General features: G+C 45.7%; 2 protein-coding genes across 2 annotated transcripts in view; one reads left to right on the top strand and one right to left on the bottom strand.

The window, feature by feature from the left end:
- Positions 1-8,490, bottom strand: part of LRRC41 (leucine rich repeat containing 41) — a 158,485-nt gene extending 149,995 nt beyond the window's left edge. Inside the window, exon 1 of the mRNA XM_078671696.1 lies at positions 8,230-8,490. Within this exon, the coding sequence (XP_078527822.1) occupies positions 8,230-8,332 (103 nt within the window). The 5' untranslated portion in view covers positions 8,333-8,490. The remainder of the gene's footprint in view (positions 1-8,229) is intronic.
- Positions 8,491-9,075: 585 nt separating this feature from the next.
- Positions 9,076-26,751, top strand: part of UQCRH (ubiquinol-cytochrome c reductase hinge protein) — a 121,999-nt gene continuing 104,323 nt past the window's right edge. The window contains exon 1 of the mRNA XM_078673478.1: positions 9,076-9,233. Coding sequence (XP_078529604.1) covers positions 9,180-9,233 — 54 coding nt within the window. The 5' untranslated portion in view covers positions 9,076-9,179. The remainder of the gene's footprint in view (positions 9,234-26,751) is intronic.

Here is a 26,751-nt window from a genome sequence, read left to right as displayed (position 1 = left end):
CTGTGTTACCCAGTCAGGAAGCACACCAGTACCGCCACTGTAACAGGAGGCAGACATACCACCCCTCCCACACTTCCAACAGACGGTTCTACTGTAAACAGTCTGTGTATTGTTTCTTATTGCTGCAATTTATCTCCCTTCACTGGCTCCTCACCCGCCCCCTTCACTCTTCCGCTCTCTCCCTCCCACTGTCTCCTTCCTGAGATTGGTGCAACAGATGTAAGTGTTAAGGCTCTGTTGATCTGCAGGAACGTTAATACCCTTAACAGGCCCACGCTGCCACGTTATTTCATTTTTCAGCTGCACTGATTATTATATTGATATGCCAACACCATCCAAACATCCAACAAGGTGCCTACTATACAAAATAAAGGACACAGAGCATTAAAAGACGTTTTGTTTTTGGGAAGATTGTTAAATAATTAGTTTTCCGTGGAAGACCGGCACACATGGACAGTTCAGAAAGCCAGCACATTCCACTTTACAGGAGGCCTACAGATCAGCCGCTACGTACCAGGCGTCCCTTGTATTACAGCTCTTTGAGTGTGTTTGTCTGTGCAGTAGTCCAGGCTCGTGTGGCTCGCTCGATCCAGGGGCGTAACGCAGGCCTCTGCTGTGGGCTTAATTTGAGCCAGTGTCTGCCGGTGCGCACATGGGCACTTCATTATTAGCAATTGCTTTTTGTGCGCGCTTGCTGGCACGGGCTGATAAATAATGCCTCTTTCCAGCTGTGATGTGTGCTACCTTTGACATATCTCTACAGTGCACAGCTGTGGTGCGTGCTTCCCCATTGCACAGTACACAGCTTCAAAACTGACCGCACCTTTAACATTCGTGTTTTTTCAGCACCGTGGTGCGCGCTTCCTTTTACACCTCAGTGCAGCTGAGGTGCGTGCTCCTTTTGACATCTCTGAACAGTGCACAGCTGTGGTGCGTGCTTCCTTTCCCCACATTGCTTTTCGTATTCGCTCGATCCAGCGGCGTAACGCAGGCCCTTGCTGGGGGCTTAATTAGAGCTGGTGTTTGCCTGTGCACACCTAGGCACTTAATTATTAGCGCTCGCTTTTTGTGCTTGCGTGCGGGCAACGCCTGCTAAATAATGCCTCTGCGCATCTGTGGTGGGTGCTACCTTTCACATCTCTGCAGAGTGCACAGCTGTGGTGTGTGCTGCCTTCCCCCCCAATGCACAGTACACAGCTTAAAAATGTACTGCACCTTTTAACATTCACGTTTTTTCAGCACCGTGGTGTATGCTTCCTTTCACATCGTTGCGCAGCGGTGGTGCGTGCTAACTATGACATCTCTGCACAGTACACAGCTGTGGTGCATGCTTCCTTTCCTCCCCATTGCACAGTACACAGCTTTAAAATGGACAGCACCTTTTAACATACGAGTTCTCATCACCGTAGTGCATGCTTCCTTTCACATCGCTGCACAGCTGTGATTTGTGCTATCTTTGACATCTCTGCACAATGCTCTACAACACATATTAACAAGCATTGAAAATGCAATAGGTCTCGCAATAGAAGAGTTTGACCTTTTTCGTATTGCAAGTGGATGAGTGGCGTTGCATGGATGAGTGGCGTTGCGTGGATGAGTGGCGTGTGCGAGTGGCGTTGCGTGTGCGAGTGGCGTTGCGTGTGCGAGTGGCGTTGCGTGTGCGAGTGGCGTTGCGTGTGCGAGTGGCGTTGCGTGTGCGAGTGGCGTTGCGTGTGCGAGTGGCGTTGCGTGTGCGAGTGGCGTTGCGTGTGCGAGTGGCGTTGCGTGTGTGAGTGGCGTTGCGTGTGTGAGTGGCGTTGCGTGGATGAGTGGCGTTGCGTGTGTGAGTGGCATTGGGTGTGTGACTGTGCTGCCTGTGGCGAGTGCAAACTACAATCAATTGGCACAGATTAAAATAATATTTTTAAAACATGAGTTTATTATGCCAGTTTCAAAACAACTAGTAGTTTCACTTAACCTGCATTAACAGTAGCACTTGGAATATAGGTATTTAAACTCTTTGATGTCGCACATACGGCATTGAGTTGGGAGATCAACAGCGGAGCTGTACATTTTCAGTTTTGCGTGTAATTGTGTTATATCTAGGGAGACGGACGTGAAAGTGATCGGGGGAGGAGGGGGGTGGGGAGCATGTGAGTGGTGTATGTATGTGCCTAAGCGAGGTGCTTGGGAGAGCGAGGCTGTCCAGGAGGGAGGGGGAAAAGGGAGGGGTTATGGCAAGCAGGGGGCCTGATTATGGCCACAGCTTGAAGTCTTTGAAGTCTCCGCATGCTGGCAAATGGTGATGAGGCAGAGAGTCTTTGATTCAGAGTTGTACTTCTGGATTGCTTTACTTAGGGGAGGAGCCAGACAAGCATGAGGGCCTTTGAAAGTCGGTAGTATAGACGGTATGTGAATGGCGACTTTGGGTGCTGTTATCATACATGGTTCATGGCCCTGCACTGCAGAGCCGGCATAGCGGAAACGCTTTATTATTTACTGTCAACGAGAACTGAAGGCGAGGGTGCTAGGCAAAATGCAAATCTGGCGGGCGAGACAGTGCAGTGGCCCGAAGATGGGGGGTTGGGTAGTGTGGGGTAAACAAGAGCCACCCAGCAGCACGTGAGCAGGAGGCACCACTTGTAGGGGGTGGATGTGAAGAGGACTCGTCCCTGTGCACGCGAAAGTGAAAGCAGCGGCCGCATCAAAAGTGTGCAAATTTAAAATACAAACTGCAACGAAGTAGAGCATCAAAAAGAACCCGCTGTAGACTTACTGCAATTTGAGAGATGCTGTCGCGTGAAGGGACAAACTGAGTGTGTTACTGCAGTAGAAAGTGAAGAAAGGCAAACCAAGATGAAAAAAAAGTTAAAACAAGAATAAGACCAAAAGAGACAAGACGGAGGGAAGGCAGAGAAGGGGAGGGGGGAGGAGAAATGCGACACGGCGGGCAGGGGAGGAGGCGGAGCGGGGAGAGGGTGTGAAAGCAGCAGGGGCCTGGAGTGCAGCTGAGGGAACTGAAGAAATGCGACACGGCAGGCAGGGGAGGGGGCGGAGCGGGGGTGTGGGAGGAGTGCGCCTGAGGGAAAATACATGCAAGGCAGGCGGCTGGGGGCATGTGCACGCGCTTTTAAGCTCAATGCGCATGCGCATTGCGCTTGAATTTCACGGGCACTGCAAGGAATCGCCACAATTGGTTAAAGACTGTTTAAGCCCCCATAGTCTCGCAAGCTCGATGCGCATGCGCATCGACAGGCGAGACCTAAAAACGTTAACAAAGCCAATAGCTCTGTCTAAACACTTATAACGCCCCAAAGGCGAGACCTACTGGCTATGCAATACTTGTTTCTCATAGTTTCCGATCTCCTTCTCTGTAGTTCCTTTTCACACAACCCTTCCATTCACATAGCCACATCAATATTCTCTTTCACTTTTAAAGTCGGAGTTAGTGGTGGGCCCTAAGCATATTGTCATCTGTGAGAACAGCAGCAATGTCACAGCCTAATAGAGGTCAATTTTTTGACACACAGCTCATGTCTGATATTTTTAGCCAATCATCCTTTGCATTCCTAAACAAAAATGCATGCTTGGACTGGAATGCCCAAGTAGTGCCCTTGGACTGTGCCCTTCATGTAAAGCGATGCAGCATAAAGATGTTTGCGCTGAACAAAAGCAGAGGATGTGGGGTTACGTCAGATCTGCCAACTCTGCAACAGGGGACCCAGAGTCAAATACTGGCATTGGTTCAACATCCTGTGTTTCTAGGCAAATCATGTCATCTCCCCATGCCTAAAAGAAAAATGCATCTGGTAATCTTTAATGTAACTTGTGCTCTGTAAAGCATTCCAATGCCCTTGGGCCAAGTTGACTTTAAATAAAACTGCAAAATATATATATATTTTTTTAAGACAATTTTTCCAGTGCAAAACAACAAGCATTTGCAATGCAAAAGGTCTGGCATTGCGAGTTGTTGAGCTATCGGCATTGTAAATGGCAATGCTGTTTATAAAAAATTAAAAGGCATTGTCATTTACAATGCAATAGGTCTGGCATTGCGAGTTGTTGAGCTATTGGCATTATAAATGACAATACCGTTTATAAAAAATTAAAAGGCATTGTCATTTACAATATCAAAAGCAATACCTATTGTATTGCAGAGTGCATTGTCCGCGCTCATTATTTACAGTTAAAAAAATAAGTTTTTTTAAAAGCAGTGTCCCTAAAATTCAATAAATAAACAATGTGCGGTGTCCCTGAAGCAAGCGCCACCCTCATCATGAAAGTTTTTTTTTAAAACATTTAAACTGAGCGTGGTGTCCCTAAAGCGGAGCCACGCTCAGCATGCAAATACAAAAAAAGCCGCCACCATTGTCCCCATCAGTGTCCTAAAACAAAATAGTGCGCACCCAGTGGAGAAAGTTGACTGTGTAAGAAGCTAAGTAAAAGGACCAGTTTATGGGAGTCAACAAATGCAGACAAGGTGGGACTAACAAGCCTTTTTCTGAATCAGAAACCACCATTTAAGAAGGACAATGACACAAAGCCAATGACAAATGTGGGCAGAGAGTGGGCAAGGCTGCTAGTGCATACCCTAATACAGCATACCTCGCAGAGAGAGCAGCGCATGAGCGCTTACACTAGGCTCAACCTAAAAATGAAAAGCTGAATTCCAGTGTCTCCAAAGTCATGTGTCTGATTAAAGCTCTGTTCCAGGACCAAGAATGTCATGGTCTGGCCAATGAAACGAGAATTGTTTTCAAATGTCAACAAAATGTCCAAAATTGGGTTTCTTATTGGGAGAATAGTAAGATTATGATTGGGTAGTTTACGTAAAATTGGTTTTATTGATAAATATTTTAATTGGCACTAGGTTTGTAAATATTTGTTAACCTATGCCAGGGGTCATATATACTGGTCTGTCAGTGCTGTAGGTTCTCCGTTGTCATCACTATTGTCCAATTAGACAGTTGGCATGTACTCTACTATGTGCTTTTTGTTCTGAATGCTCTGCTGAGCGTTTAATTTTAAACACATGCTATGCACTTTAGTGTGTGTGCATGGTAAACAATTATTTTACAGGTGCCTGGTACAAAAAATTAAACAACAAGCACTGCTGAGCACTGTACTCGTTTCCTGCTGCACTGTCCGCTATGTTTGTTTGTACAACAGCTGCTAATTATACACTGTGGAGCAATTAAAGACCTCCGTTTCGTGTTGCCTGTTTTCTGCCAGTGTGTCTAGAATTTTATTTGTACAACGACTGCTGACTAATTAAGGCCCTGTTCCCTTACCCCGTTTCTTGCTGGAGACTATCTTCCGATTGGCAGACAGCACTCTCCTGTGCAGGACGGACTTCAAATACCACATTGAAAGTGTGGCCACCCACATTGCTCCCTCTTCAGATGTATTGAGAAAGCTGTTTCTCCCGCCAGCGGCTTCTAAGCTCAGCTGCCTGCGACAAGAGCAACCAGGACATGGTTGCCTGGAAGCTTGCAACCTCTCTTGGAATCCTGTCCCTTCAAAACTACTTTCTACAACCTTGAACCTAATCACTCAGCCAGTGCTGCCGTGCCTCACTCATGTTGACTACGACCATCATTCTCTCACCGTCGCTCAACACTCCAGCTACTTCGGCCCAACACAAGGACCTCAGGTTAGCCTCTCATTTTTGGTTTCTCCTTCCTTCAAAGACACCATTACAGTTTGAAATTAAATTAAAGGGAGATTTCGCAGAAGAAAACGAAAAAAAGACAAACTGTGTGTGTTGTGCAAAGTAACACAAGTTAAAAGATAGTTAATCGTATTGTTAATGTGCAAAGGACCTCCAAGTGGGATCAGCTTTCAGTAAGTATTGTTTTGTATAATCTCAAGGACTTACACCCACAAAAACTATTTAAACTAACCTTTTTTGAAAAAGAGCACATTTTCCCCTACATGTAATTTTACCTTACAGACAGTAGAAGGGTACATTTGATTGTTGTTTCCGCAAGTGGGTTTAGGGATTGTGGTGGTAAACTACAAATAACTTATGGGAGGGGCAAGAAAGCATTCTCAAGTTGACTGGGAAGCTTCCATGTATGGATGCCTAAAGTGATTGTCTCTTATTGTCCCAGAGTACCCTGCTAAAATGGATCAACACACCTTTCATTATCTCCACAGGAACTCCAAGTACACCAGAACCATTGCTCTTTTTCTCCCCCAACGCCCCCCCCCCCACCCCCGGGTTAGTCATTTGTATCAGTAGTCTCTTTTGAGACTAAGGATTAGCCTTAGAAGTGGTGGAACACCTGCACTTCCACGGAAGTTCTCAGAATTCAAGACAGTGGTCCTTAGTTTGACACCAGGCCCTAGGTGTTTCAATAGTCTTTGCATCGATCTCTCACCCCCTCAGTTGTGCTGGCGAGCCTTTGTGATCTGTGCTGCATTTACTCCCTCCCAAACCAGCGCTGCCCCCGCATTTTTAGTGGCGAGAATAAACCAATCTACAGAACATCTACAATGATTAGTTTATGAAAAATTACAATTTGAATGTTTCTGTGCTTTCTATGCTTAGTGCCACTGGATATCTGCGATTCAGCATTGATGCATGTTCCACTTAACTTTGAATCTCCCATTCCTGCTATATAATCCACTATCCTACAGCATAAATTGATGGTAACAAAAAAAGTTTCTAGTTTAAATGGTTCAAGCTCACGGTCCCTCATGTATTCCATTGGAATTTGTTTCTGTTCAATGGTAAACACTTTACAAGGTTGCCGAGTCAACTTTCAGTGGTTGATTGCTCTACCCACGTGTTAAAATGATAACGTGGTGGGACCTTTAGCTAGACTCTACTGTCAGAAACTGACAAAATAATGAATATTGTCACAAAATGTGCTGTATTACACCACACGATCTGACTTTTCTAGCCACATAATTTAGTTGACTTTACCACATAATTTTGCTATCCATGGTCACCAACTTCCCTGTGGTCCTGCTAATGCCTTAGCATCAAGGGCATATATAGAAACTGTGTAGCAATTTGTATTGGTGGTGCGCCACAGCCTGAGCAACTAGCCTCAGTGTAGAACTGGTCCGTATGTATAGGTTTTGAATTCACTAAACCTTTGAGCAACTCTGAAAAGTTGATGATGCGGTTCACCTTACCCATTATCTGAAACGGTAGTATTTATTCAACAAATACACAGCTGTCGCAGGCAACACCATATCTTTGGAACAGAAAAGACAAACTATTTATTTCAAAGGTTCCCTATGTTTCAAAACTTTAAAAAACATGTCCTCATTTATACTTTCTATGCCTGGCAGCAATACAACAGCCAAAAGAATTGTATTCAAATGAAATTCATTTAGACTGACGCACAAAATAGGTGCATATCAAACTTGATAAATTGGAAATTCAGATCTAGGTTGGGGAAAAAACTTGTTTAAGTCTCCCACCTCTGATAAAATGCACACCTTCAAAAATAATATGTACATTTATAGTTCTACTGCCTAAGAACTCCAAGTCCAGGTTCATCAACTCAGTGCTGCATCTGGCACTATCATACATAATAAATGGGTAGAACTGTAAATCGTTCATGGTGCCCGCAATGCTATTCTTCTTAGTGTTTAGGTTTCGCTCGCTTTTTTTATCCAAGGGATAGTTCCAGCTTCATGTGAATCTTTGATCAATACAACAATATAAACTCATTTTGATTTATACTTGTGTCCGCTGTCTATGAACCGCGTGGCCTCTTCAGATATGCCCCTAATACTGACCTTGCCCTTAATTGTGTCATGTAAGGTGAACTGTAATCACTCCCCAAAATCTGCCTCTTTGCCAGCTAGTCACCCTAGACCTGCGTCATTCTCATCTAAGGCTACCATGTGGTTGTTTTCCCCCCTGAGCATGACCAGTATTTTAATGTCCTGGCGCATATAAAAAGTAGGAACATCATCTATAGAAAGTATTTTTGTCTCATATCAGTAAACACCTAGAATAGCAAATATAAAAAGAAAGACATGTAAAATGTTCCCTGGCACTGTCTTAGTGATCGATGGCTGATCCTTATCATTAAATAGAATAATGCGGACGATTTTATATACAGGTGCACTTAAGTATTGAGTCGATCGTTTTATGAAATATAAAAAAATGACCGAATGGCAGACGTTTTTCTCCGGGAATTGTGGCAACCCTATATCTAATCCCAGGTATACAGGCTGTGTTGCTTTGAGTCCTTACTGCAGATGTACATCGTGAGCCCATCTTACCCCAGACTTCGGGCTCCAACCGCTCCATGTTTTCGCTCACCGCGCGCACACACAAGGATACGAGGGTGCATGATCCCTCTGCCTCCTGCACCTCTAGCTCCATGTTGCCCCGAGTTTCTGGATACCCCAGTCAGCCTACTACCCATCGCACACACCCTGAGAACCGCACAAGAACCGCACACAGAGCAGGTTCCGCGTCAAATCGCGGCTGGGGGACGCCATCTTAGGATGGTCACGTGAGCGCGCTTCCTAGTCAGCTGAAATGAGAAAGTTTAGGCAGGTTAGCACTACCAGGAATCTATACAGACAGCATCCAGTGCCCGGCAACGCAAAGATTGAAACAAAAGAAAGACATGACTGCCAATTACATCACGTGATATGCATACTGACACAGACAAAGGACAAGTGGTTACTTTTCTGACCACGTTACAGTCAATGCCCATTTCGGATAATTATATAATTCCGCGTATTCACAATTTAAACATCACACAATCTTTAAACCATTTTCTAATGAAAGATGTTTATGTTTTGATGTTCAGTCATTTAGATTAGCAATACAGTATGCGTGGTATATATTATAAAATGAAATGCCAGATGTACATGTTCTCAGTTTTTCATTGAGTTTCAAGTTGTTTAACTTCAATAAATCTAATTCATTTCTTTTGTAAGTTTTTTTTGTGTTCACAATTTTAAACTGACCCGACTTCACCCACCTGCTACCCTTGTAAGATGGCGACCTCATTCGCCATTTCTTTCCAGCGTCACCTGGGTACCACAAAACGGTATTGCTATAGACCAGAAGCCATTTCTCCGCGCTAGCTTCTGTCGGTCTAGATATTTAGTGGCATTGGAAATACTTCTTCCTGGGGTCACAGTGGCGTGTTTCCGGCCTATGACCCAGACGTCCTTCTGTGTTACCGGTTGGTGATAGTGGCTGCTGTGGATAAAACATGGGTCTAGGAGAAGAGAAAGTCTACGCGACCCACGAAGGGGAGCCCGAAGAGGTAATAGGATGTCTGTGTTGACTGAGCTTAAGGTTTCACAATGGGAGTCAAGGGAAAGGGTAGGAAGTTCTGAGAACCAAGCCATTACTGAAGGGCGCCTTCTGAAAGTCTCACTCTTTGACATATTTGGGTGCAGACGTCTCACACCTATTGGGGCATCGTCGCTTATTGAGGGCTAGTGTTTAGGAGAGTCAGTTACCTGGCCGGGTAGGTGACTGGTGGAGTAAATTAGCCAGTCCCTTTTGGACCGGCTGCCATGCCGTGCACGTCCTGGCACATGTAGGGTGGGCATAGATAATCAAAAGGTTGAACTATGTTTGTTCGGGAGGGTGCGGGGGAGGTTGTGTTTTGCACTTTTTTGTTCTACAGATGGCAGAATTCTGAGGGTCCTAGCGCTTGGCGGGGGTGTTGACGTGGATCGTCAGAAGGTTGGGGACCTTCACCAAGCAGTATAGGATGCTCACCTTATTGAAACGGCGTATTATTTCCATAGCCTGCTTGCAGGAAACAAACTTGGAGGATGCAGATGGCACAAGTCTTTACAAGAAATGGCGAGGGTAGGTATTCCACTCCTATTCAACATGCTACAGGGGCATGCTAATCTGGGTGGCGCCTATGGTCCCGTTCTCCCTCTTGTACATTGAGACAAATGTGAGTGGTGATTTATTTTGCTGCCGGGGACGCTGGACGGACGTGCCCTGACCTTTTGAAAACGTATGTCCCGAACAATGAGGACCCTGCGTTTATTCAAAACACACAAGACCTGTTAACGCACAATGTAGACTCGTCAAACCTGTGGTTGGGCAACTTTAATTGTATATGGATGCTAATTTGAACAGGGCCTCCCCCTGGGACGGTGACGGGGAGGGTTCCAGGGGGAGGAGGGGGACTGGGACCAAATCCTTAATGGCTTCTGCGCTACACATGTTGATGCGAAACATGGGTTTCACAGATATCTGGCTGCTGAGCCACCTGGCGCAAAGAGTATACACCTGTCATTTCACCACACATAACACGTACAGTAGACTGGATAGGATACTGGAGGCTGGATTTCTCCGAGTGGGAGAAATGGAGGTGTCCCACTTGCAGTGCTTCCTGTTGGACCACTCCAATGTAAGCTGTCTAGTGCAGTGGGGAGAATGTGCACAGGAGATAGTCATGGAGGATGTTGGCTGATGTCCTAGAGGACCTATTTGGGAGGGAGGTGCTCTTGCAGGCATTGTTTGATTACATGAGTCAACTGGGATACAGCGCTCAGTGGGGCTATAGAGTGGGAGGCTCTGAAAGCGGTGTTGAGTGACCAGTTTATGGGTTTAACCTGAGGAGTGCGTAGGCAGCTTCAGCAGGTTTTTGGTCTGGAGTAGGAGATGCTGGCCCTGCTGCAGGCCGGTGAGCAGTCTCACCCGGATTCCCGTTGCGGGGAGCAGGCGGTGCGTAGATGTATAGCGGACATATGGGACCGGCTGGACACACATGCGCTCAAGCAATTCAGGCAGAGGTTGCACAGAGAAGGGGATCATTAATATAGATGTGAAAATCCTATGCAAGTTACTCGCCAACTGCCTGCCAACCCATATGTCCCTGCTGGTACTGGAAGACCAGTTTGGATTCATCCCTGGTCGGGACATAGGTAGGAACCTTGGACGTCTTACTCATGTCCTCCATGAAGGGGAGCGCTGGTCTCCATTGACCTTGCAAAGGTCTTCAACACAATGCACTGGGGCTACCTACTCAAAGTGCTGAAAACTAGGGGCCTTGATGCACAATATTAGGGATGGGTCCGGTTGCTCTACACTGATCCTCGCACTAGAGTGGGTGCGGGTCGCATCTGCTTTAAGGCGTAGGTATTGGAGCCAGGGACACAGCAGGGCTGCCCCTTTCGCTGCTCCAGTTAGTGATAGAGCCCTTGTCGATATGGGCGCGCTGCAGATTGTGGGACTGGGCATATGTCTGGAAGAACCTGGCCATATAGTATTGCTCTGCGTGGATGACACACTTTTCAACATTGTTACCGCTTGTGTAGCGCTGCCCATACTGTTGCAACTCTTGCATAAATTTGGGGACTTATCCGGTCTCGGCCTCACCACAATAAGTCCCTGCTCCTTCCCTTAGCATCCTTGGTACCTTCATCATTGGAACGCCGCCAGAACCTGGGACTGCGCTGGGAACTGGCGCAGTTCAGATATCTGGGTATACAGGTGGCCCACACAGACACAGCAGCTACTTTGGCACTCTCATTGATGGGCAGACTGCTGTCTCCAAAATGGTTCAGTGGTGCCTGTATACGTTGCAGAATTCGCTCTGTCCCATACCCAAGAAGGTTATTATCAGTATTGTGGGCGGGCCACCGTAGTAGGGTCGCCTTGGCCATAATGACCCCACAGTACGAGGAAGGGGCAGTGGCGGCTGGCATAGATCAGTGTTGGACTTGGCACTTCTGGCAGGTTTACCCCTAAACTTTTTGCTTTTTAAGTGTGACCTGGTGATAGTGATTTCTTTGGTTTCTGCGCACTTTACCACTGTGTCCCGGGGTAAAGTGCGTGCGTGTGGTAAGGTTGACCTGCCCTCCCATAGGAATGGCATGGGGAATGTATGTGTCCATGTTAGTTCCTGATGCATGGGGAGTGCAGGCTCGAGTTTGGTACGTGCGGACTCGTGTGATTGAATGCTGTGCGATGATGTGTGCGGCATAAATGTGTCTAGTGTGGAAGTGCCACTTCTAGAAGTTGGCCTGTCTGTGTATAAAAGGTAAATTGGCTGTCTGGCTAGTGATTGGTTGAGCATGGCTGGTGTGTCTGGCTCCATGAATCAGGATGGGTCTGCCCTGGTGGTGAGTGGAGAGATCTGCATGATTGATGTGAGGGAGGAGTACATCTGGGACCTGAATAGGGCTGGGCTTTCCCCACAAAATGCTGGCTCCGCCCCCTGTGGTGCGACTGATGTCCCCAGCCTGGCCAGTGAATAGTGAGAGGGGCTGAGCACATCAGAGTGCTCCAAAACCAGCTGCGGCTGTTTTCCCCCCCACCCTGCAGGCTAGACAAAGGATTTCTGGGTATAAGAAGGAGCTGTGACCACATACCAATGTTCTCTTGCCTGATCCAAGCTTGAGGGGGGCCTGCTGCTGCTGGGTGCCAGGAGGACCGCCACTGGGACTGCCTCCCTGCCTGGAGGGCCCTGTGAGCTGGGCCCAGCCTTTGCCCCCCCCCCACCTCCTACCAAGACGTTCTTTAAACATTGCACTCCAGTGCCTGGGAGGCACTGCCCCTGGATTGCCTGAGGATCCCTTGTCTGTGATTCCTAGGGAAGAGGCTTCTGCTTTTTAATTGCAACACGGAGCTGCGATCGTCCTGCTGAAGGATTCCCCAGCGTGTGGAGGGATTCCCCCTCTTTTGCAGATTTACGGCGCGGGTGCCCACCTCGCTCATCTGCCGTTTTTGCCCCCCCCCTGGCAGGTGTCCACCCTGCCAGGGACTTTATATTTAATTATTGAGGGAGCCTACCCCTCGTTTTGGCCCCCGAGATCACCGGGGCCGAGGGAGCAGCCGCTGACGTCACCCGGGAGCCGCGCTGCCATTGGTGGAGGCTGCGGGAGGCTCGCCGGGCGACCCGCGCTGTGATTGGCCCCCAAGCAGGAAGCAGACGGGAGCCTACCCCGTGCTCCTGCACCAGAGAAGGGAAGCTGGCGTCTCCCCCTACCCCGGGGCTCCCCAGAGCGAGGGAGCACCCTGGAGAGCGCCGGAGGAGTGCAGAGAGAGAGAGAGCCCAGAGGAGCGGGAGCTCTCATACTGCAGCGGCCAGACCAAGTGCAGCCACCAGCGAGGACCAAGACCGGAGCAGCCCCGCAGTGTCACCGGTGAGTGGGGGATCCTCGGGCCAGTGTTGCAGGAGGGGGCGTCGGGGCACATTGCCGGTGCCCGCCCCCCTCCGAGTGCTCTTTCCGTGTGAAGGCATTGGTTATTTAGAGCCGGTCGAGGCTCTTCGACGTTGGGGGCACCTTATTTGTAAAAGTCCCAGAGCGGGACTCCCCACGACCGGGGGCATTCTTTCTCCGAGCCTGAGAGGCTCAGGGGGCATTTGTTAACTTCGAGTCCCCAAAGCGGGACTTTCAACAACGGGGCACCTTTTCGTTAGAGCCCACGAGGGCTCCAGGGGCCATAGTGTTTTGGAGTCCCCCGAGCGGGACTCCAACCTAATTGGGGCATTTCTACGGGTAGAGCGGCCCCAGTTGACAGCGGGCCGCTCCCCCAGTGCAGGGGAGACCTACAGCTGCCCAGCACTTAGTGGGCAGCTGCTTCGTTTAGGCCCGTGCACCTTCTTTCTTCGGCTGCCTGTGCAGCCTGCCCTGACATTTTGGACATAGGGCGTTGAGCCCTCTGAGAGGCCCGTTGGCCTGGGGCGCACTGTGTCTATGTATGTGATCTTCTGCGCAATTGTGATTACCTGCCTAATGTCATTGCTGCATCATGTATAATGTCTTTGTGCCTATACCGCTGAATGTATTGTGATGCTTAGGAGGTTGTTTTTCCTAACATAGGTGATGCTAATGATTCTCTGCGTGATATTTTCCTAAGGTGGTTAGGGTTGCGTAGGTGGTACTTACCTCTTACCAGTGGTTACTGGTTGTGTGCTCTATTTTCTATTTTGTGCTACAGTTATTATTGTTCGATGTTCTAAGCGCTATTCCTACAAGAATTATTATTCCTACAAAGTGCTAATTCCAACAAGTATTCTAGTTCTAAAAGTGCTTATTCCTGACAGTGGTCCATGTGGCCCTGTCCTGTACATAATCCCCCCTGTTAATTCTGCCCGTGCCTGTTGGCACATTGTAAAGTGTGTGTTTTTATCTAATGTGTTGGTTATAATACAAAGGCTATTTTTATACATAACCTTGTGTGGAGTTTCCTTTGTGGTGGGCCTTGGGTGTTGTTGCTGGATGCGTGCAAAAATACTTAACTTACATTGCCTCTGGGATACGCCTTACTGCTCGCGTCACGTTCCCTAGAGGGTGAGCAGGGGTTATCTTTGGCGTGTAACTCCCTTGCCCTGACTAGAGTGGTGGTTTCTGCCTGGCTTTGGCGCAAGCCTTCGCCAACCGGAAATCCCATTTCTAACAATCAGGGGTGTAAAAAAAAAAAAACGTACCCTATCGCTGTGTCCCTCCTCTGTCGTCTCTCCCGTCATTTCGAAACAGGAAGCACGCATGCTCACCTAAGCCGCTCACAACGCTGTTATTGGTCTGTGTGCCGTGGTTCGGCGCTCAGAAGGGGACTGGGAGTTTGGACATGTTCGCCACCCAGGCTGTAATACTGCCTAGGTGGAAAAAATGCAAAGTGCGCATGACTGTTTAGCGAGCCAAACATTCATGCACACTTCGAGCGCCACCACTCCTCCCCCTGCTCTGTGAGCAGAGCAGCCCTGTCCACAAAGCTGTAGCAGCAGGAATAAATACAATGATAATGTTAGTTATTTTCATTTTTCCTTGTTTTTGCACTGTTAAAACAGAGTGGTGACGCTCCTCCGCCTTAGCGGAGGAGCCCCCACTGGGAAGGTGGAGGTGCCATAGCTTGATCTGTACCACTACTCTGCACACAAGCATCTGCACGAACAACGCACCTCAGTACGAAAACGCCTTACGACGAACAACTCGCATCTGCACAAACAACGCACCTCAGTACGAAAACAACACCTTCCGGTGAAAATGAACACATACCTCTTTCACTCTGTTGGGATAACCTACGTAGAATTTGGATACTCCTGCTAGGAGCCGATTTCCCTTCCGTGTCAACAGTTACCCATTAGAGGGGAATCGCCCATCCCTCTGTAGGCCCTTGGTGAAAAAGGGGCCGACCTTCCCTCACAAGGAATAAGGACAAATTATATGCTCTAAGGATCTCTTTGACATGATAATAGGATGACAAGGAAAAAGAAATAACTAAATATCACAGTAAACATTTGTAGCAATCGCCAACATATACATAGAACCTGAAAATAAAAGGCATACTTAGATATACATGGAACACCTCCCCATGATCTTAGGCATCTTTGCATCAGAAGAAGGGTCCGGCTCTCTTTCCCTCTCTGGTTCAGTCAGGACTCTCTGTTCCACAACCACGACTGCACATCTGCACCGTGATGTATCGCCAGACCGCCAAAAACCACCAGACCAGCATCTCACCCTCTCTTGGACCCACTTTCTCTAATATAGAACGTAGCTCTTTCTCTCAAAGCTTTTAGCAAACTCCGCCTACCGTTTTCACAGGATTCCTGTTATTTCTAATGTATATCTATTATTACTTTTAAAAACATTCTTTTACAGTGCTTCTACTGCACCTTTTCTTCATTTCATGTGTATTTGTCTCTTCACAGTGTAAAGTATGATTTCATTTTAAAATGTTCTGGTTATGTTGTCTCATGTAACTTTTTTCGAAAACCGAGCTGTATCACCCAGGTCTAGCCCAAATGTAGGTCCCTTGCACATTGTCTTCTTGGCCTCAGTCTCAACTTTCAGACAATGGTCATATAGGCCCAAACTGGTCAGGGGAGGGGGGTGAGGGGGGGGATGGGGGTTGTAGTGCCCGTTAAGAGTGGCCTGGTCTGGCAGTTCGGCCTGAACTAGTCCACATGGAGCAGGGCCACAGCTGATTTGCATATGGCTTGTTCTTGTTTGAGACGGCATGGTGGGCAAAAAATGTTGGACTGAAGTCCAGAGTAAATACCAGTGGTTAATATTAATTAAAGCAATCCACCCATCAGTTTTTTGTTTTCCTCAGAGCCATGACTCTCCATGCTTCTTTTTTTTTTTCATAAGACTTGCAGCTATCTTAATTGCACTTTTATCTCATCTGTTGATGTTATCCACCATAGTTTTAATTTTAAATTTAATCCTCAACCACAATCTTGCACGTCTTACTTTTACCCCATTGTTTAGGTCTCGGACTAGGCAGCGTATGCGCTGTCTCGTCAGAGAGATGCTGTATACACAATAGTGGTGGAAGCTCCGCCTACTTTCCGTCTAGCTTTGTGATTGGCCGCAATCCTAAATGATGCATGCTGATTGGTTTTTGTAAACTTAAGCCCGCTTCCTGACGGCCATGTCGTCATTATTGTCCTTCCACAGCTATCGGCCCTATTACCTTTACAACCGTTTAGTTTCCCTGCCTCCTCCCGTTCCCTCTTGCAGCCCGTGACTTCTTAGGCCAGCAGCACCCCCTAACCCCCACCAGTTTGTGTTTTTTTTTTTATGCTGGCACTTCCATTTAAAAAGCATTAGGGCTTGCGTAAATACGAGTCTCATTGCATTTTAAAGGCTTGTTTGGTGTGGTTAAATAGCACTCCTTTTTCGTTGCTACACATGCGCTGATTCTCATTAATGTGCGCGCAGGCACAAGCAGACTACTCAGTTGGGAACATGAGTGCCGGGCGTCGCCGTCTGCAGCCTCCTTTGAGCGAAGGGAGCTCCATCCACACGCTCCCTCTATTTTAAACCACACACTTTGCTCTCTGTCTCACCCACCCCCTCTTTTGTTATCTATTCACCACATACTGTGCTAGAGGCTGTGTGTTTGTGTCTTTGTGCTGGTCTGTGCCTGCACATGATGGGGTTTTTTTTGTTGCAGATTTATATAGCGCAAACTCAACCCGTAGGCATTGAGGCGCTTTACATGGGCACCAGTCACAATGACACACTGATGTCTCTAGTTTCCAGCAGCCATCCGGACTTTTCAGATGATGACCAGTGAGCACAGCGCCCGCTAGGGACACTGCGCTCACTTTATTTATTTTTCGAAGTAGGCAAGCCTGTGTGTGAGTGAACGTCTATGATGGTCCGTGCATGGGTCCCTCTTTGTCCGGGTGCCTCCGAGGCTTCGTATCTGGTATCTGTGGGTCTAATGGAGGCCATGTGTTTGTGTCTTTGTGCTGGTCTGTGCCTGCACGTGATGTTTTTTTTTTTTTTGCAGATTTATATAGCGCGAACTTGACCTGTAGGCATGGGAGCGCTTTATATGGGCACCAATCACAATGACACACTGATGTCTCTAGTTTCCATCTGCCATCCGGACTTTTTAGACGATGATTTCCTTTGCGAACAATATTAAGTCACACGATGTTTTGTTTCCCCTGGTGTTGTGAAGGCCCTAGGAGAAGACAAACTAACACGTTTGGTTGTTAATCACCTGACGCAAGTTAGTTGCTGGATCCACAGTGATTGATTACTTTATAGGTCCCCACAAAACAATGAACACTTTACCTACCCCTCGAGACGCAGATTTGTTCGTGCTCTGCTTTTTTGTCTCGCCGCCTTTAATACCGGATGTTTTACAGTTTTCATAAATACGCAGTTATGTGCAGGAAAACCTTGGGTGACTTTCTTTGAAGGAAAGGTGCATTTTACGACACTTTCATGCAACTGCTTTCATTGAACACATTATTATTTGGGTTGTCTAATGTTGTTTATGCGCGGGTTATGCCTGAGATCTCATTGCTATGTGCTGCTTGCGGTTTCTGTCACTTCTGTATGATTTATGTCGGAAATTGTCCCAAAAATGGTTCAGGTGGCATTCTTATTTCACGTCCTTTCGACGGGATGCATCATGCAGGATCCTTTCATGTGTGAAAATTAGACTGGGTCAACTTCGATAGCCGTTGTAATGCCTTTTATGTCGAAGGTGAGTCCGATTTTTGCGCCCTGAAATCTTGGAGAATGGACCAGAAGGTGAGAATGTAAAGACATTACTGAACAGGCAAGAGATGATGTGTAAGAAATGCAGATAGACGATATTCTTGGAATGTTGGGAGGAAAAGGTTGTGTCTATCAGAGTGGGAGACTGCTGAGTAAAGTAGCGTGAAGGAAAGATTAGGAGTGACTGAGACATTCCGAAAACCACTATCGCTTCCATAGACCTTGGAAATGTTTCATATTTTCAGATTTGAAACCTGATCAGTTTTAATTATTTATTACAAAACCTTTGTTGTCACTCATTTATTTGGTCCTACTAACAAGCACTGCCATAGCCAATAGGTCTGGCTGATTTGGGTATTTGTCCATTGTAATGTGTCTAGATACAATAATAGAAACGGACACAAAGGCACCCTAATAGGGGTCAGCTGGCATTCTGTGTGATGCACAGAATTTTAGTCTACATATTTTAAGTCACACCCTCAATTTCATAGGATATGCCTCTTGGAAAGGATTCCTGGGTACGATAATTGGCTACACCTCTTTTAGATACATCACAATTTTTTTTAAATACCATTTAAAGCAATCATTATAATCACAGTAAGGTAGCAATGGGTTTTGCTTGCAGTTACCTGAAAAGTGCATTTCCTCTGACGTGTTAATAGACTTAACTTTTAGAGCCCAGAGGGATCTTTTAGCTGCCTGCCGTAATTCATCCAGTTGGGGAACGGATCACGTTCTCAGTTTCCACAAACCTACAGTGATACAGTGTTTTTAACTTTAAATTTAGAGAGTTTTCAGAAAGTTTCCATGTTGCACATTTTAACCATGTAAAGTGCCTCGACCAAAAGTCCTTGCAGGTTAACAATGAGCAGAGTGCTGTGAGCAGCTTCACATTTATGTATAGCCTGTTCAACAGTTTGGATACTGTGGGCCTGCTACACAAACTGCACTTTTTTGAGTAATGTCTCACTTTTGAGAACATATACTACTTTTCGATATTCACAAACTGTACTTTTGTACTCACTTCCAGTACTCCACATTGCCAACCACTGATGCTGCAATACTCTCCCATAGAAAATATTGGGAGGTAGAGCTATAGATAGAAAGTAATGTTAAATAATTTATAATATTAGTATATATATTTTGACATTCATTTATATTTATTTGTTTTTAATGGTTTTAAATAATGTAATTCATTTTACCATTATTTCCCAGTCCCTGCATCCATTATTTTCTTAGGACTCAAGTACACCTTCTCCTCTTGCGAACAAGATTGGATGTATGAAGCAGAAAATGGTCCAAGCAGCTCTTAAACGATGATGCACTGGGGAAATATTTACTGCACTTTACAAGTGCAACATATTGGGCAAAGAGAACCTGGGTATACATTAACAGATAAAAAACTGTGGTTCACCAAAGATTGAATGCACATTTAAGTAATAACAGTCAGCAAATGAAGTACTGCATACAAGGTACAACAAGCAGTGGCATAGCCAATAGGTCTCACCTTTGGGACCTTATAAGTGTTTAGCCATGCAACAGTTGATGTTGTTGCACCAAGGATATTGTGCTGGATAAGTAAACACCTATAATATCCTAAAGGCATAATATCCTAAAGGCGAGACCTATTGGCTATGCCAATGCTTTTTTTCTTTACTATCCGCAGCTCTGCACAGTAGCTATGATGCTACACAGCTAAGCAAAACACTAAGCGAATACCTCTGAAGCAAGTATGACCTATTAGGTTTGCCAATGCTTTTTTTTCCTGCTGATAATGAAGTGTTGTAAGGGGCAAGCAATAACACTGGAATTGTAGTATGGGGGTAAAGCAACAATACGGATTGGGGCGGGATGGTGAAAGGGGCAACCAATAATACTGGGAGAGAAGGGGCCACGCAACAACATAGAGCTGGTGCGGTTTGGCATAGAAGGATTGTAGGGAGACTGTCTGCAAGCAAATGCACTCTTAGGGAGTGCTGTAACTAAATGAAACAAGCATTTTCAATGCAATAGGTCTCGCATTTCAGATAGTTTAAGGTCTTGGCATTGTAAATGACAATGCCTTTTATTTATGTTTTAAAAACCAAAACATAAATAAAAGGCATTGTCATTAACATTGCCAATAGCTCAAAATTGCGTAAATGCGAGACCTATTGCATTGCACACCGTGGCTCACAACATAACTGGTGAGGCTCGTGCACAAAGGGTGCGCGCGCCGGGTGTTCCTTCAAGGCCACTTTTTTCCAATTCCACAAAAGAAGATAGTGTGAAAATATGGGTTCCCAAAATAACACCATAAAAGGCTCCAAATTGCTGCTACATTTTGGGGTCCTCATCACCTCCTCCCAAACGCTCCTAGTTTCCCTCATGGCTAATGCTATTATATCTACTTCATCTCTGTCCATTCTTTTTATCCATGGCAATTTCCATAGTGAGCGCACCTGCCATAATGTAGTCTGTGTCATTATTTGTTTCTCAGATTCTGCTTTTCACCAGTCTCACATATATCTACGTGTGCAGCTTGCAGAGTGTCAACATTTCTGGTACTCGCGCCACAGCACAAGTAGGATGTTGGGCAATTTAAAATAGGCTACCCTTAGCTTTTTACCTCTTCCAGTGAACATCATGCATGTTTAGGTCGAGCCTAACCCACTCCACAGGAATGGATAGGGGAGAATTTTAGTGAGCAAAATAAGTTCTCAAACCATCGGCCGGATTTCCAACAATTCACGTGAACACAAGCACGCGCATTTCCCCACATCAAAGCCATCAGCCTCCCTCCCACAGGCTTCCCCAGCGTGCGCAGTGCGCGCTGGCCTCTCTTCTCCTCCCCCCTAATTGCTTGCACTTTCACGGCCGCCAGGCCGTGAGCTACATCAAAGGGTTCCGCTGCCCCGCTGCTTAACGGCCGCTTCTCATTTCTGCCCGTCATCACATCATCAGCCTCCCTCCCACAGGCAGCTTGTTTTTAAAGAAAACTTGTTATTAAAGAAATCGCACTATTAAAAGTGTGAATAACAGTGGCAACATAGCTCTTTGCCTATTGCTCTGCTGCTAGCGCTGGAAAACTTTGTGACCTGAAAGGTCTTCTTCAAGAAAGGTGCGGCCTATCACCCAGATAGCAAAGTTCTACGCTGGTCAAGTTTGTGCTCTTGTGCCGCTAACTAAATACCACAGTCCCATGGCTCGGGTACTTTCGCTACGCACACTTTGGCATCCAAAATGCACCCTACTGTGCATAACCTTAAATGACAAATTATTAGACCTTTCTCCGCAACCTTTTAAACGGAGAAGATGCCCATTTTAGTTTTTATAATCCAAGCGCCATACCAAAGGAGTTAGTTACACAGTAAATGTTAACATAAGTTGTAAAAACATTCAGCACAGGCATCTGTTTTGAGCACAATTCCAGCAGAATGTGGCAGATGAGACAGATACGGTGCCCGAAGATACGCATGAAACTGACTGCAGACCCAGGGTCCAACTTCTGGAATCTTGTAATGCTTCTATCTCACTCCACTGCCTGTCTGCCTCTCGCTAACCACTGCCTGGCTTGTCTCTCTCTGTGACTGCCTCTCTTTGACTACCTTTCTCAGCTTCTCGATCTCTTTGATTGTCTCTCTCTCCTCTACCCCTCCCGTGCGCGCTCTCTCCCCTCTGAGTCTGCTGCCGGTCTCTCTCTCTTTGACTGTGGTCCCCCCACCCCCCTCGCGCGCTCTCTCCCCTCTACAACCCGCCTCTGCCTTGCGCTCCATGCCGCAGTGTGATGTATTCCTATAGATTCTGTATCGATCCCCCTATTCCTGACCCTATTCTGGTTAGCAAACTAACAAGTTAACTAGCAGCCATCTCATGAGGCAGAAAACCCCCATGATGCAGGAACCGTTATCTGATAAAGCCACACTACGGCACAGGAACGCGTTATCTGATTAGGTCATAACGCTTGCCATCTAATTAGACAAGCGATATTCCTCCAGCCCCTGATAAGGCATACGGAGTTCTCATAACAAATCAAACCTATGACAACCTGGGAAAAACCCTGCGGCCATTGTTTTGATTTCACCGAGAACTTCAGCAAAAGAATGTGCTAACGACCTGGTCGTATGACATCCTTATTGACGTATCTATGTCCATCCTTACGTCAATCTCGGCACCTTAAAGGTATAAATATTACCGATATTGCCCTATGCAAACACACGCGGTGGTGACGAGAACGGAGCAGCCAGACTTGCCGAAGCCCAGAGCAGAGCAGACCTCGCTGGCGCAGCCCCGCCTTCCTGACGCGCTGAGAACGAGCAGCTGCCTATTTCTCCTACTGAGAAATCCAGCTCCGGCGCTTCTGGGTAGCCCTCGCAGGCAGCCTGGAATATCGAGACCAGAGACGAGAGATACCATCCCTCATCCATCCTAGATTCCAGGTACAGAACTGAATAACCCCTCACAGAGAATTCTTTAGTCAGTCACTTGGCAAAACAAACTTAACGTAAACTGTAACTTTCTATTCCCGCCCACGTATTAGGCTTAGGACAGATACACGGGGTAGGCGTAGCTAGAAACACCAGTTGAGTACGATTAACCAAATGTATATGTGTATGTAATATATTTTATTCATTTTAAACCTTCATATGGCTTAGAAACCATATCAATGTTTTTACAGTATTTTATACTTCTGCTTTTAATGTATGCACTTTACTCAACCATAAGTATTGCAATAATATCGACCCATTTCTCTTGTATGAGAAAAGAGACTGATCAATAAATAACATCTTTTATTGAACACGCCCGTCTCTTCCTTTTCTCTACAAACTGATGAGACTAAGAATGCACGTACTGACTGAGTAAAATAAATTGCCTTTTGTTCACACGACTCTCGAGATACACTCTTGATTAGGGGAGAGCAAAGTTGTCATGTTCTATGGTTGTCAGAAACTAAATCCCTTCTTGTCTATCCAGGGAGGTTCAACTCCTCCTTGCCTATTCGAGAAAGTTTCTAGTGAACTCTGAGCTAGCTGGCAAACCCAAAACTTTAAGTCTAATATCGACAGTAGTAGACCTAGTTAACGTCTGGTCTAGGCCTATACTATTGAAGGTATTATTCCAATGCGCAGAGCCTATTGGGATAATAGGAACTACACTACATGGCGCCCAACGCGTTTGGAAGGGCGATAAAACTAACGTAAGACATTTAGAGGAACTCAGTCGTGCTTTCTCACTCAGACCCCTTTTTTCCCATAATACTCCAAAGACGTCTGGAGTGGGTGAAAGGTAATATCCGCCAAACCTCGCAGGAGGAAACTCCTATGTATGGTACTTGGTTTAGTCAACGTTGAAGGATAAACCGTTCCAAAATATTGTGCATCTAATCTTTGTTTCCATAAGAAACCTGATCTGCAAACAAACAAAATAACCTTCTGTCGGTACAATGTCAGACAGTGAAGGAGAAAGAGAGGCAGTTAGATTAGCAACTGAAATAGCAGCAGCTGATACTGCACTGCAAGACGCAGACCCGGATATAATACTCATCCCGGTCATTAAAAGGAAATCTATAACTTTAAAACTTATAGAAAATGGACTGACACCTAGAGGTGGTACAGTCATATTCGTAATTGAGGCACACGAATATCGGCAGACAGAGGTATACTATTCATGGATACATTTTCCAGCAGCAAATGCTGTAACAAAGTACTTCCACTATTACAAAGTAGAGGAACCTCCTGGAGAGTACACTCCTTTCGAGGAGGTGGAAGTACCACTTAAATTTCAAGAGCATTTGCTCTTATTTAATGGCGCCCTAAAACATAATAATCACATCACCAGGCTCGGTCCTTTAGGTAGACCAGGAGCAACGTGGCCGGTCCTAGCCGGATACACACCACATCCAGACATCAATGGGATGTCTGCAGCAGAGCTGTTAACACAGCTAAAACAATTAATAAAAATACATAGACAATTAGTCCAATATGTGATGCGGACTTCAACAATTCAGCCAGCAATTAAAATTCCACAGCTGACCCCTCACCAGGGGAACACAAATAAAATTACACCACAGAACATTCAATCATGCCTAGGTAAAGTACCAGCTAAACGGGAACAAATACCATTCTGGTTAGCACAAAAAATCACCCAAATCGAGGCTGTGTTTCCAGACACCACCCCGTTAGAAAAACACAGGATTCTGACTATCTGTCTTTCAATGGGAATCGCATCACACATTGAGGACTGTGACACTTGGGGTACAGTCTTTGCTTCCATCTACACAAAAACGCACGGTGTTCCATCCATTTCGGTAATACCAGATGTGCTAAAACAAATTCAAGATGAATATGGTCCAGAACCCGCTTTAACTCTTGGTATGAAATTACTAAAAGACTTCAAGCAGGTCTCGGCTATATTATTAGCCAACATAAAAGGAGAAGCAGCGAACGTGGCGATCCGCCAGAGGTTAAAAGAGACAGATATAGCAGACCAACCAGCTGAAATTGCCAGAATCATAGAAAAATCCTATGAGGAACTAGGTAGAGATAGTTTAGATGGAATACCAGTAAAACCACAACTGATTGAAAGTCCTGAAAAAATATTTTTTAATAATAACTCAACATCACAAAAAAAGAGCTGGGATGGAAACAAACAATCCAATCCTAAAGAAAAGAAATTCCAGTCCAGAGGAAGGTCTCCTAGGCGAAGAGAAAAATCTCCGAACCAAAGACACAGGTCACCCCAGAGTGACCCCTCTGGGAAAAGATATAACCTTAGAAATAGGGATAATATAAAGAAACCTGATAGATATCAAGACATTGATACACGTCCCTCTCAATCTTTTCAGACTTCCTCGCAGAAATCGGAAAGAAGAGGACGATCAGAACAAAGAGAAGAGCACGCCAAGTCCAAAGACAAGGAACCTGCTCAGCTAAAAAAGAAATTACAATTTCCAAAAAAGAAGGTAGCCAGTATCAAGGTAGTTAACAATGCCGAGAATACTGAGGACACAACTGAAAAACGGAGAATGGGCTCAGACAATGCTAGACAGCGCAGCAGAAGTGAGCATAGCTCGCAAAGTCCTTATGAATCATCTGGAGACAGTGGACACGAATGAATATCTTCAAGTGGAAACTGCAGACACCAGAGTTAGCAAACCTCACAAAATATATGAAATAACATCACGTATAGAAGGGGATAAGACTAGAAAAATAAGGGGACTATTTTGGGATAATCTCTCCAAGGGCTATGACATCCTTCTAGCTGAAAAAGACTGGCCACCAGAATTTGTCAGGGAGTGCCCTCATGGCGAAGAAATAATTATGCCTGCCTTCTCAAATCATATCCCAATTCATAAAAAATACACACTTGCCAGAAAGTGGGCAGTAGCCCTAGCTCCTGCTTTATATAAAAATCACGTAGGATGGGATGAGGACTCTCCTCCTCACAAAATCCAGTTAAAATCACAACCTACTGCACAGAGGCAGTACCCAATTAAGCAAGAAGCTAAAAAACAGGTAAAAGAAATCCTAGATCAGCTAGAATACCAGGGGGTGATTGAAACTTGCACCTCACAAATGAACAACCCTTTGTTTCCGGTCTCCAAACCAGACAATTCATATCGTCTAGTTTTGGATTACCGACACCTTAACTCATGTTGCAAAACTTTTGCAGTGCAAAACTCGCATAGTGCTGCACTAATGAATAACATAGTGCGCAAAAAATACAAAACAACATTAGACATCTCTAATGGATTCTTTTGTCAAAACATAGCACCAGAGAGCAGATATTTGTCTGCATTCTCAATAAATGGCACTCAAAAACAATTCTGTCGGTTAGCCCAGGGGTACAAGAACAGCCCAGGAGTATTCTCAGCGAGAGTAACAGAATTACTACAAACATATGACGACGAAGCATTATCGTATGTCGACGACATATACTTAACAGATGATGACTTGGAGACTCACTTGAAGAGAGTGAACACCATAATACTTGGGTTCGCAGCAGAGGGTTACAAATTCAACTTTAAAAAATCCAGAATTGCCCATCTGACAGTCCTGTTCTTAGGATATGAATTATCAAGTGAAGGCAAAAGCCTGGCTGACAATTTCCTAGAGAAATGTGCCGTACTCCAAGCACCTAGAACACTAAAAAACCTACAGTCAATTCTAGGCTTCCTAAATTTCGGAAGAACATACATTGCAAATTACGCAGAAAGGGTCAAACCCCTTTATGATCTAATAAAACCGGATTTTAAAAGAACCAATTGGACTCAAATACACACAGAAATTCTGAGATCCTTACAAACAGACATGCTAATTAAAACAAAATTAGAAACACGTGATAACACACGCAATCTTGTGATTCGAGTCATCCCAGGAAGATGCGGATTCACATACCTGACCTCTAATGAGGGAGAAAAGGTACCAATTGCATTCAAATCACACTTGTACACTAAGGCTGAAATGAAATTCAGCCCAATGGAAAAAATTCTAACTGCAACACAGACAGCTATAGCAAAAGAACGAGCCCTGGCACAAGGTAAACGAATAATAATCGTGACACCGATACCAGCCCTAGAGGCGGTAACAAAGGCAAGCATTCCAAATGCTAAAGCGCTCCATCCGAGATGGATACAATGGGCTAATTCTCTTGCTGCAACAGACGTGGCATACGAATTTGATCATAACTTAAAGACACAAGAATTTCTCCAATATGAATTTGAATGTCCTCCGCCGACCGAAATTCTGCCTCTAGAACATTACGGCTGTATAATATATACAGACGGATCAGCACAACCCGCAGTAGGGGGTAAACAAGCTTACAGTGCTGCGTGCGCGATCGTTAAAGGTCGCTGGCACG

This window comes from Lissotriton helveticus, chromosome 1_2, assembly GCF_964261635.1.
Source record: "Lissotriton helveticus chromosome 1_2, aLisHel1.1, whole genome shotgun sequence".
In the NCBI taxonomy this organism is placed as follows: Eukaryota; Metazoa; Chordata; class Amphibia; order Caudata; family Salamandridae; genus Lissotriton; species Lissotriton helveticus.
Note: the sequence above shows the minus strand (reverse complement) of the source record. Positions and strands in the feature narration are given on the sequence as shown.